This window comes from Halichoeres trimaculatus, unplaced genomic scaffold, assembly GCF_033239565.1.
Source record: "Halichoeres trimaculatus isolate MK-OKI-2021-1 unplaced genomic scaffold, fHalTri1.1 fHalTri1_scaffold_4, whole genome shotgun sequence".
NCBI classification, from domain to species: domain Eukaryota; kingdom Metazoa; phylum Chordata; class Actinopteri; order Labriformes; family Labridae; genus Halichoeres; species Halichoeres trimaculatus.
In genome coordinates this window covers 21,488,534-21,501,238 of record NW_027437182.1, presented here as the reverse complement: position 1 = coordinate 21,501,238, position 12,705 = coordinate 21,488,534, and the positions used below count along the sequence as shown (strand labels likewise).

The 12,705-nt window shown below is 42.8% G+C and overlaps 1 protein-coding gene across 2 annotated transcripts in view; it reads left to right on the top strand.

The window, feature by feature from the left end:
• Positions 1–12,131, top strand: part of LOC141789678 (capping protein, Arp2/3 and myosin-I linker protein 3-like) — a 61,853-nt gene extending 49,722 nt beyond the window's left edge. The window contains exons 30-40 of one of the 2 annotated variants that reach the window (XM_074669215.1): positions 213–279; positions 552–739; positions 1,008–1,087; positions 4,664–4,837; positions 5,333–5,510; positions 5,615–6,308; positions 6,397–6,503; positions 6,934–7,060; positions 8,430–8,501; positions 8,631–8,738; positions 11,392–12,131. In XM_074669215.1, coding sequence (XP_074525316.1) covers positions 213–279; positions 552–739; positions 1,008–1,087; positions 4,664–4,837; positions 5,333–5,510; positions 5,615–6,308; positions 6,397–6,503; positions 6,934–7,060; positions 8,430–8,501; positions 8,631–8,738; positions 11,392–11,432 — 1,836 coding nt within the window. In that variant the 3' untranslated portion in view covers positions 11,433–12,131. The remainder of the gene's footprint in view (positions 1–212; positions 280–551; positions 740–1,007; positions 1,088–4,663; positions 4,838–5,332; positions 5,511–5,614; positions 6,309–6,396; positions 6,504–6,933; positions 7,061–8,429; positions 8,502–8,630; positions 8,739–11,391) is intronic. The other variant, XM_074669216.1, reaches the window with a different exon arrangement.
• The last annotated feature ends 574 nt before the right edge of the window (positions 12,132–12,705 follow it).

The following is a 12,705-nucleotide window of genomic DNA, read 5'->3' as shown; positions in this document are numbered from 1 at the left end:
AGCGTGTGTTTGTTATCCCATATTGTCTGTTTAATGTCTAATCAGTTTAAATTGGTGCAGCACTTGGTTTGGATTTCACAGAAACACAGATTCCTCTTGTAGAAGGGTTTGTTTGATCGTTGCTTCTGGACATGTTTACTTGTTCCCGCTCCTGTCCCTCACTCTAATGCTTCCCCTCAGTGTCTAAATCAGTTTTTCTTATTTCCCTCCAGGACACAATAGCCATTAAGAAGCGCAGCTCAAGAACAAGACGAATACGACCTGTCTCCACCCGGCTGAGTGAGTACTGCCTGACATCCTCTTATCCTCCTCTCTGCCCATTCCCGTCCAGCTCTGACCCAGTCTCCTCTCTTTCAGGGCTCCATTAGTGTCTTCTCTGTTGACTCTTTCCTGTCTCTACATCTCAGGAGTCATTAAATGTCTGTTTAAATCCAGTCTGAGCTCAGCCTTTGTCTAAGATTGTTTTAGACTTGACAAGTCTGTTGGCTCCCTGTAATCCCGCCGTCTCCTCGCTTTCACATCCTCAATAATCCTTTCACTGCTGCCATCAGGTCTGTGTGACGACTCCAGCTCCTCTCCACCCCCGTCTGTGCCATCCTACTCCTCCCCGCTATCCCGCTCGGCATCGTGGGAGGGCCTGTCAGAGCTGCCCACCCAGGGGTTACCTCTTCATCATGTTACGAGAGTTCGACCGAGGCCTCCGAGAAGGCACAAAGGAGGTTACATCCCTGCTGAGGCGGTAAGAAAACCTGAATCCACTTGAATCCAAACTATCTCTTCCTCTTTCTCTCTGGGTTTGACTCTCCTGCCTCCTGGCGTTCATGCCTGCAGGCAAGGCTTCAGTTTTTGTCTTTCTAATCTAAACAAAGTGGACTGCACCAATTGGATTAAGTTATCCCTCTGAGGCTGGCGTGATGCATTTGTGTTATTGCAATCAGATAAAACCCTGTGCACGAAAACTGAACTCTGCAAAAAAGGTTTTTTTTTTCTTTTGCCTGTGTTTTTAGCATTGCAGTGAAAATGGAGGGATCAGCCCTCTAGACGATGGACTCCCAGACTTCTACACCAAAAGAGTTCTCCCAGACAGGTGAGACAGTCTTAACACTGACAAAATTTTTTCCTTTTTTTTGTTGCAGATTCTTTTTTCAAGCAGTCTCTTTTCAACATTTTTGGCATACAGACTCTTCAACCTGCTTAAGACTTAAGATAAATCCATCACACCTGAGGAGACTTTAAAGTCAAAGATGATGTTATGCAGCTGTAAGCTAAAACTGTCACACAGTGAAAGATGTAAGTTTCTGCCTTAACCTGTGGATTTGATTCCCCAAAAAGACCCAGAGAATAAAGAGCTCCTCCACTGTTTGATCAGCTGTAACACTATGGCCACCTGCCAAATACTCTAGAGGTCTTCCTCTCATCAGGTCAGGGCTGTTTTTAGAGACCTGAAGTCCTGTAGACCTCTGAAGTTGTGCAGCAGATGATGTTAGTAGCAGATCCTTAGAGTGCTGAAGTTGTGAGGTGGATCCTCCATGGATCAGACCTTAGATCATCCCATGGATGCTGGGTTGGGCTGAGATCTAGGACTCTAGAAACCAAGTCAACCCCTTGAACATCTCCAATAATTGCCACTGAAACTCTTGTATGAGTTTGTGCTTAAGTCTTATTTGTTTGACAGATTGAAATATGAGCAAACTATGGATCTAATCTGATTTTAGTTTGAAGCTTTGAGCTGTCCCCCTGGTACCCCCTCAGAAGTTTTATACAATTTACAAAATCAAATTTTTCTCACACTGAGAAAACCTGGTCTGTCTGAAGTCTGGTGAAGTTCTTGAAGTTCTTTGAACATCCAGCATTGTTGATTGTTATTGTTGATTGATTTATATCCATGTTTAAAGGTAGGGTCTGCAGGAATTTCCATCCATCCATCAATTTTCTTCCGCTTATGGGGTCGCGGGGGCAGCAGCCCTAAGCAGGGAAGCCCAGACTTCCTTCTCCATAGCCACTTCGTCCAGCTCTTCCGGGGGATCCCAAGACGTTCCCAGGCCAGCCAAGAGATGTCGTCTCTCCAGCGTGTCCTGGGTCTGCCCCGGGGTCTCCTCCCGGTGGGACATGCCCTGAACACCTCACCAGGGAGGCGCCCGGGAAGCATCCTCATCAGATGCCCGAGCCACCTCATCTGGCTCCTCTCAGCGCGGAAGAGCAGCGGCTCTACCCACGAGCTTCTCACCCTATCTCTAAGGGAGAGCCCGGCCACCCTACGGAGTAAGCTCATTTCGGCCGCTTGTACCCACGATCTTGTTCTTTCGGTCACTACCCAAAGCTCATGACCATAGGTGAGGGTGGGAACAAAGATCGACCGGTAAACAGAGAGCTTCGCCTCTCGGCTCAGCTCCCTCTTCACCACGACAGACCTGTGCAGAGTTCCGCATTACTGCGGACGCCGCACCGATCCGCCTGCCGATCTCTCGCTCCATCCTTCCCTCACTCATGAACAAGACCCTGAGATACTTAAACTACTCCACTTGGGGCAGGATCTCCTCCTCGACCTGGAGAGGGCAGTCCACCCTTTTCTGGCTGAGGACCATGGACTCGAATTTGGAGGTGCTGATTCTCATCCCAGCCGCTTCACACTGGGCTGCGAACCGCTCCAGAGAGAGTTGAAGGTCACGGCTTGATGAAGCCATCAGGACCACATCATCTGCAAAAAGCAGCGATCCAATCCTGAGGTCACCAAACTGGACCCCCTCGACACCCTGACTGTGCCTAGAAATTCTGTCCATAAAAGTTATGAACAGAATCGGTGACAAAGGGCAGCCCTGGCGGAGTCCAACCCTCACTGTGCAGGAATTTCATCACTTGTTAATAAACACAACATTCAAACTGGGCTCCTCCTCCTCCTCCTTGGATCAGTGGGAAAGACCTCAGATCCATGCACCTGACTCAGCATGTTAGCACAAGCTAATCACAGGTGTTTAACACATACCTAGTTAGCAGAAAGCAACCCGCGTCAGTGTTTGTCCAGTGCTGCTCTCCAAGTTCCCAAAAGAGATTGAAAGTCAGGCCAAGCTTCACTCTCATTCAGGAAAAAGCTTTATCTGTCAGTGTTTTGTTCCACTTTGGTTCCACTATCGTAGCTGCTCAGTGAAGCTTCGTCCAATCACCCCTAAAAACAACCAAAACATCAACACACAGGCAGAGTAGAGTAGTAGTAGAAGAGGGGGTTGAGGTAGACACAGACACTGACACACATGTGTAGAGGCCTATAGGAGATGGAATTCAGTATACTAAAATTTACAGACCTGGTTTATTATATTACGATACAAACAATGTATAAAGCAAAAACTGGTCAATTGCCACAAAGTATTCAGAAGCTGTTTATGAGAGACAAGCAATAAAGTCTGAGGGGTACATTCATCTTTCAAAAACCAAAGATACGAACAAATACCAGATTGTACTGTCTGTCCTTTAAAGAAGTTAATTAATGGAATTCCTCATCCACAGAAATTAAAACTTGTAGTACATTAAAAATACTAAAAGACTTTACAAAAACCATATCATTCAAAAATACACATTGGAAAATACTGATTTATAGGTTTGACACATTACACACTTAGCTCCAGTTTCTACTTGCAATTATATGCGCTTATATTGTTTTTCTACGGAATAACTTTGTAATTTTTTTGCTGTTTATCTAATGAGATGAGAGGTAGGGGTAGGTTTCAATAAGCTTAAGCTTCAACTGCACCCTTTCTGGTTCTCTTGGAAAATCAGAAATTTTGAAACTATATTTTGATCTTGTAAATTGTTTCATGTTTTGCAAGAGAACCAAAATTTCTTTCTTTCTCTCTTTCTTTCTTTCTTTCTTTCTTTCTTTCTTTCTTTCTTCTCTCTCTTTCTTTCTTTCTTTCTTTCTTTCTTTCTTTCTTTCTTTCTTTCTTTCTTTCTTTCTTTCTTTCTTTCTTTCAGATGATTGAGCAGGATTATTCCCATAAAAGTTAACATTCTTTTTTTAGTAAAATTCTGCAGATCCTAACTTTAAAGCATGGTATATTAATATTAATAATAATACCCCCTCTTTAAAGTTGACGCAGTTGTTCAGATCAACAGCAGCGTCACGTTATGTTCTGCCTAAGGCTAAAAAACAACAACATACAAGTGTTTGTGGCAAAACATAAACTGATCATTTCTGTATTCCTTGGTGGTTGAAAGAGCTGATCACTGAAGTTTTTGGTTGAAGTTCTGCTTGTTTAAATCCCCAGCAGCTGGAGATTTTGTGAAAATTTCTCCTGCACCTGCTTTAGAAATTTGTTTTCACTCCTCAAACACTGGGAAGATTCAAAAACAGACAATGATTCAGCTGGAACAGCCAGATCTGCAGTGTGACTCGTAAGTAAAAGCTGATATTTTGCAGAAACAGATGATCAGAAAAGTGCTGCTACCCTCCTCTCTTCTGATCATCAGGTCAAGTCAGAGCTTTTATTCTGATCACACTTCTGCCATAAAGAGCTCACTTTAGGTAAATTATTGTGTACCAAGTGGTGTAGCCTAGCAACACTGAGCCTATTGGTGTTCACGAGGCCGAGCAGACAAACAGACGGCTGGGATGAATCCATCGACACCCTGACAGAGAACCGGACTGAACGTGTGACTCTTTCTCTCTCAGCCAGCTCTCCTCTCTGCACAAAGCTCACTCTCTGCGGAGGAAGAAGAGGAGAAACATGCTCGCCATCTTTGGCTTCCGAAAGAACCGCAACCAGACGTCGTCCAATCAGGGGGCCGAGCCAGAGGCAGAGGTTTACACAGACGGGTGTCACACGGTGGCTACAGCACCCACGGGGTTTGTGAATACACAAACACGCACACAAACACTCTGTTCAGAGAGATACGGCCTTGAAAAGATAACTCAGTTTCTATTTGATGCACCAGATAACAACACAACAACGTCACAGAGCGCTATCCCTCGGTATCCGTCTCTAAAACTTCACATTTTCTGCTGATTATTCCTCTTTGGTTCTTCTGAGGACAATCGGCAGCTCCAAACTCCATAAACCCTCTGACAAACATCGCTCTAAATCTCCCTCATTTCTTTGTTGATAGGAGAAATGGCTGATAGCTGCCAGCGTGCAGCAGCGTGTGTGCACAGATGTAGAAGACAGCCGGTGGCTCCCATTGTCAGCCCAGCGATTAGAAAGGAACACTCTGCATGTTAAATACAGATTAGAGGAGCAAGATGACTGATTTCTGCCAGAAAAAAGTTTGATACATTTTCATCTTCATGCTGTGAATCTGTCAAAACACGAGCAGACTTCCTCACAAATGTTTCATCTCTCAGGACGGCCACAGAGAACGTGTACACGCTGCTCCAGCCTCCCAGGTCAGCCACCAGAGCTGGATCTCCAGGCGAGGGGGCTGATGGGAAAAATACTCTTGTTTTGAGTCCGCCAGCTGTGCCAGGCATCCCTCATCCGAGCGTGGGAGGAGGCAAACACCCTTTCTTTTCTCCCAGAGAGGTAGAGGTGGAAAAACACAACACATGCCAGTTTCTGGTGTAGGGGATATTAATTCACTTTGATGAACTTCCTTTCTACCTGTTCTGACTTCTTGTTTTTGACAGATCTCTGAGGTGGACTCTGTGTTTGAGCATCCGACAGAGACAGACAAGTACTGGGTGGACGACAGACAGAGGGCAATGGAGGTCCTGCAGGAGGACAAGACATGGAGTGAGGAGAGACAGCGCTTTGATAATAGACTGCAAGACAGAAGTGCAGCAGAGGCCAGGACAGTGGATAGACAGACAGACAGGTACTGGACTGAGGGCAGACAGATGGACAGACAGTGGACCGTGGACAGACACACGCAGAGACAGATCGACAGGAAGATAGAGAGGCAGTGGATGGGCGGCAGACAGATCGACAGGTCGTGGTCGGAGAACAGACAGACGGACATTCAGGTGGACAATCAGTGGACAGAGGGGAGACAGACCAGCAGGAAGTCAGACAGACAGGTGCAGGCGCTTCACCTGGCTCAGAGGCCGCTTCCGCCATATCCGTCCGACCGGACGCCTTCGCCAAAGCAGGAAGCAGATCCTCTTAAAGGGACAGAGGCAGCAGCAGTGGAGTGGCAAGACCCTCAGGGGGACAGACTGACGTGTCCTGACGCAGGTGGAGGGTTGACTGAAGGATGGAGGGGAGGAGGAGGTCGAGCTGCTCCCTGTACACCCAAACCTGACCCCCCTCCTCAAAGCAGCAAACCAAACCTGCCCAAACTGAGACAGAGACATCGACTCGAGAGCTCTGAGCCTCTGCCAGGTACCACCCTGTCCTCCATGCTTTTCTACCGTCAGAAGAGAGATTTCAGATCAAAACTGTTTAAAAAGAGTCTGTTTTTCATCCGTAGGTATGGAGGAGGAAGGAGAGACAGAAAGGGATCCTGTAAAAACAGACAAGAAAGAAAGAGAGAGAAGGAGAGACTCGGAGGGTCAGCCTCCTCCGATTCCAGAGAAGGTGAGACGTTAGTGTTTACTTGTTTGAAGCAGAAGACACTTTTACTTTTTTGATGGAAAGCTTTACATCTTCTCTGTCTGAGGCTGAAAAGAGGTGAAGATTTTCACTATGAGGCATCACTCGTGTTTTCTACATACAGGGTGTGACCTCCATTTTAACATACTTTTAATATATCTACACTATTTAAACTTGGCACAAAAGTAAAGAAATCTGTGTTGGGTGGATTGTTTCTTTGATGTAAAAATGCATCTTTCCCGTTGAAATGGTGCCAGGGAGGACTTTAAGAAGTCAAGCTCTCAACACCAATCAAAGCAAACAGTTTCACTTTCAGTTGTCAATAAAGGGTTAAATCTAAAATGAGGTGAACCAGAGCTTAAAATAACTCGTGCTTCTGATTTGCTCCTGTTATGTGTTCTGATCCAACAAACAGCCAAAGACCTCCTCGTATGTGACTTTCCCAAAAGAAGCAGCCAATGAGCGGAGCTTACCGCCTCCACCTGTGCCGCCTCCTGTGAACAAACCTGTGCACGGACTCCCAGACCGAGCTGCAAGTCAAGGTGAGTCAACGGAAACCTTTACATCTGATCAGACAAAGACAGGCTGAATGTATGCCACTTAGTTTTAACTAATCCTTGGATCCATGTTCACCCAAAAAAACAATTCCTCCTCAACAATTCCTTTAAAGGAATTTTAAAGTGATCTTGCAAAAGAGTCTCTTTTCTAGATATAAGCCTGATTGTAATCCACACTTTAAAATGAGATTATCAGCGCCAAAATTGCTAATTACAGGTTATTTTAAATTGCTTCTTAGCTTCAAGGTCGGGTCGTGCAGGCCCGGATTGATTTACCGTACGTCTAAGTCTCTCTGACAACACCACGCCGCTGAGATCTGTGAAAAAGATTTCTATGACTAATTTTGTAGTGATGGTGGACACAGGAGCCTAACTGTCAGACCAAAAAAGGACAGAAGAGCAGAAGAAAGATAAACAGGAGAGTGATACAGCCCGAGCTAAAGGCTAATTAGCCTTTACCTCGGGCTGTATCACTCTAACACAGGGGCTAAACTGTTTGTGATAATGTTCACTCCAACCCACAGTCAGCAGTTATTCTGCAGTGGTCTGTTCAAACTTGAGAGTCTATCAATAAAATAAAAAGTGAGGTTAAGTTAGCTCTGATTGGTGGATGACTGGCAGGACGTAGCTAACCAGGATTTACTAATGTTACACATTACAGGCATGTCTTAGAGCGTCGGGCTGCCAGCTGTGCTAAATATAAACAGCTACTAAACAACACACAAAATGTCAGTGTTAACTTGTTGTCAGGTTAGCTTAGAGATATGTCAGAGCACCGGGCTGATGATGTCGCTACAAGTAGCTGGCTATTACAAAGTTTGCTTGATGTCACGTTTCAAACCGTAGCTCAGATAAATACCTTACCTCGGTGTTGTAACCAGTAAAAAGTTGTCTCGAACAAAGAAAATTTCTTTAATCCGATCTACATTTAATTCCAAAACAAACACGTGCCTCGCTAAAATTTATTTACAGCAGTGTGCTGAGACTCCGGGCCACAAGGTGGCGAGGGAGTGCAATTAAAACAGATCCTCTTCATAGCATCTTTAAAAAAGTAATTATATTGTTCCACTCTTTGTACGTTTTCGGTTGGAAAACATTGAAAATAACACTGATAACCACTGCGGTGCAGTTACTGTCAGCTCTGGGGAGTAGCTGTGGAGCATTTAACCCTTTGTTTAAGAGAGCAGTGCTGTTATTTTCCATTCATTACCGGTCCTTACGCTAAGCTAAGCTCTGCTTATATCTTATGCTCTTTTCTTTAGCTTCTTTCAAAACTAACATACACAATTTATGACTCATCATTACTTCATTTTACTTGTGATCAAACTTCCTCTGTGCCCTGTGTATGACCCAGGTGAGGAGGGTCTGAGACCTCAGGCTCCTGTGAAACCACAGAGGAACAGGAAGGCTATGTCCTGTGACGCAGGTACAAACACACTTCTCTACATCACAGTTTGTCTACTTTTGTCACACAGTTTATTCCCTCTCAGGTTTTTATGTTTATGAGTGTGTTAGGTGTGTGTATTTAACTGTTCTTTGTCCTCACTGAACCCAGGCACTGACAGGGAAAGCCCAAATAACGTTGAGAAGCCCCCAAATCGCAAACCCCCTGTGAAAAAACCTAGACTACCCCAAAACAGAAATAAGTCCGTGGAGGTGTCTGGTACATGTCTCTCTGTTTTTATTCATGTGTGTGTCAATGTGTGTGTGTGTGTGTGTTTTACTGATGTTCATGATCTTTGAAGGGGAACTCTGGTATTCTAAATCTGTCGCCTGTTTTTACATATTTTAGGTCAGACAGGTGTCAAAGGTTTGTGATTGCTCCTGTCGATGTTTTCATCTGGCAGTTTGGAAACAGGCTCCATGTTATTCCAAGGGTGACCTCATCCAATCAGTGTTTCCTAAAAGTTATTTTTTTGTTACTGAAAGTCTCAGACTGCTAATCTAATGCTGCGCCTCCATCAAGTGGTCCAGTTTGGTTGAGTAATGGCGTCATCAAGGCTTAATTTACATTTCTACATGTGTATTAACAGATTAGACGGTCCACTCTGAAAGTTTCACAAGTGACTCAAACACAAAAATTCTATAGAATAGAATTTTATTTATTTGAATGTAAACAGAAAATTATAATTTCTGGTCTCTCTTGGCTTTGTAGGAGTTTATTTCATGTCTAAAGCATTGGGAAAACTTTTTTTCCAGCTTTTTTCAAAGTAAAAGTTTGATCAGATTTTTTTTTTTGTAGATAGACTACCCTATTTTTCAAGTGATGCATTTATTCTGAAGGTAAAGACATACCTTGTGTAGAGCAGGGCAGCAGTGGCTCAATCCTTAGATACTTGGTTTAGTGCTTGGAGGGATGCTGGTTAAATCCAAGCAACAACCACCGGTCTGGGAATATGAGACAATGTGGAAGTGCTAAAATCTGCTGTTTCTCGAGTGTTCGCTTGAGGCTGGAAGTACCAGAAGTCACATACACACCAAGCAGAAAAAAAAGCCATTTTCAAAGCAGAAATTAACCTATCTACAGCCTGGTTCAAAAACGTCTCCTGTCTGAGTCACTAATTTTACTACCGGCACCCACTGTACGGGGGGTGAATTTTTTTCTAACTCGGCCGTTCAGAGGATATTAAGATCGTGAGCTCCCCCAATAAACGGCACAGCTGACGGTCACTTGACCAGCAGGCGCCCTATGGCTGTAGGTGAAGCCCTTGCCTTTACCAATATGGCCGCTATAGCCGATGTGCTTCATTTTCCTTTTCAGAAACAGACTGGTGACATCAGCGAGACTACATCCATGTTTTATACAGTCTATGCTCAAGCCCCGGTGCAGACCAAGATTGTGAATAGAGCCTGTTAGAACCCCTAATGTAACACTTACCCATAAGGTAATAAATGATCCAAAATGTAATAAAGTCTGAAATGTAACAACTGATGGATAATGCAACAAAAGTGCTGAGCCTGAAATGTAAGAAAAGAAAATGAACAATTTTTTGCATTTTGGGCAAAAATGTGTTATTTTGGTTTTTAATACTATTTTTAATAACATTTCAGTCTCAGCACTTTTGTTACATTTTTGGTCAGCTATTACCTTTTGGGTTCTATAACTTTTTTTTTATTACATTTAGGTTGTGGTAACATAATGGGCTGTTGTTACATTTCAGGCTTTAACAGGGATGATAGCTGGAGGGGTGTTGGCTTAAATTTCAGAGCACTGTCAGGGTGCCCTTGAGCAGGGCACCAAACCCCTGACTGCTCGTGTGTTAACTGAGATCACATCACTCTGTCCTCTTTAATCAGCGCATGTTTCTGTGCAAAGTCTTAATTCAAGGCTACAATTAACCTTGTTGTTAAAAAAAAAAAAAAAGTTGGTATAAAAGAATTTTGGCCCAAAGAAAGCTGTTAAATTATTTCATCAGGGTTGAAAAAAATCGTTTATCTTGTGTGATCACCCTCTCCTTTTGCATCCAGCTCTGTGCCCCTATTTCTGCCCAGCTGGTGTCCATGTTAAGCACCTGTTTGTTTGTTTGTTTGTTTGTTTTTTTAACAAGATTCTTTCCTGATAAGTCGGAGGGTCTAAGGGTCGTAAAGCCTTATGTTCAGAATTTGTTTTCATACTAAAAATCATGATCAAGCCAGTTTTTGCCCTCCTGCTCCAAGGGAGGTTTCTGTGTTTCGTGGCCACGCCTTGGGACTCTTGCGTTACTGTTTGACAGGTATAAGACTCCAGTCAAACTCCAAACCTGCCACTGACATCAGAAGCGAGAGCCTGCTTCGGGGCTGACCAAAAGTAGTGGTATTTCATCAGCGAGGCCCTCCACTTACTCTGACTAGAGTCAACCTATACAAGGTCTTCTTTCCTCGCTGATTCTTCCGAGTCTGTTCCCTTGGTTATTTTGTGTTTATTTATACTGCTCACTTTCTGCCAAAATGTATTTAAAAACAGTTTTATTCTCAAACTCAGTGCTGTGTCATTGATTTTACTTGACCACTGAGCCAGTCAGGAACAAAGACTGTAACTTTTAGTGGACACACTTTGAAGAAAGGTTCCTTTTTCATCTGTTATAGTCTGTTTTCAGGCTGCTGACTGGAGCGATCTACAGAAGTAAATCCAAAACCATTCAACCTGTTTCATTTCAACCCAGAAAGGTATAAAACTGCAGTAAATCCAGGTTTAAAAACCCAGAGTTCCCTCTGAAAAACTCTGTAAAAAGATGTTAAATTCATTATTCACTGGGTTGTTGTTTAAGCAGCTCTGATGGCCTATGAAGAGATGAGTTGTCCTGATCGATAATCATGTTTCTGTTTTTTTTTCACAGACAGCCTGAACTCAGCCTCTGGTCAGAGCGAGCTGTTGTGATGGCCGTGAAATTCACCCCGGCTGCAGCGTTGTCATGAGAACTGAGGAGCATTTCATCCATGAGGAGACAAAGAAAAATATCACATGATGAGGAGAGGACCATAACGGATATCATAAAGCATCAGAGTTCTGTTCAGACATTTTTCTTACAGTCACCTCAGCCCTCTTCAGACTCACCTCTGCTTTCTTTCCTCTCACATGTTTGTGGCTTCAGTGTTTTAAGTCTCCGCTACTTTAGAAAACCCGATCGATCATTCGTCTTTTTTGTGGTGTTAGACGGTGGGCCGCCTGTCGGAGCGTTGTGGCTTTATTAGACAGAAAATAAAAAAAGTCTTTATTATTATTAGAATGTGATTTCTTAAATCAGCTGACTGCCTCGGTTGACACTTGAAAATAAGTTGCTTCTTATCAGATGATGATTTATATCTAGTTTTGCTTTCAGGAACTGAGAGGTAATATATTTTATAGAAAAAATAAATATTATGTATGAGCACCCTCACTGTATGAATAAAACACTGAAAGAAAAACAGTCCGTTGCTTGCTCTGGTTGTGTTAATTGAAGCTTTTCTCAGCTGATTATTTAAAAGTCATCTCTCTGACTTCATGCTCAGGACCATGGTTTCTGGAGGAAAAGTTAGTACTACAAAGAAACAAGACCATAAGACCAAACAAGGCTGTCATACTGCAAAAACTAACATTTTAAGTGCTTGAGTTGTTTTAATTAGAAATTGTTTGAGTAGACGTAATATGAGCCATCTTAAGCTAATAAATACAGAAAATCGTATATTTTAAGATATGAGACAAAAAGTTGTACAGTAGTTTCTTGTAAATAGTGAAGAAATCGGTGGGGTGAGAAAAATGTACTCTTTTAGTTCCTTGAAATAATGTCTTAATACAAGAAACTCAACAAGTATTTTTTTACCCATAGATCAGACCAAGTTAACTGACTGCATAAAACCCCCTCAAACTACTAGTTTTTATCATAATTTATTTTACTTCATTGTGCTTGTGTCTGATGATGTGATGTGCTTTTTAGGGTCAAATTTCTAAAAAGCCAATTTACATTTCATATAATAAAAATAGTGATAAAATAACAATTTTATTTTTGAGCTCCTTTTAAAACTTCAGAAAAGGATAAAATCCTCTTAATAAAAAACTGGAAGGAAAATGTGTTATAGACTGTTTCAAATAAACAGGGTGGTTTAAATTCATACTTTTGAAAATAAACTAACAACCAGTGATTTTTTTCAGGGGTCCAGAAAGAATGAACTGT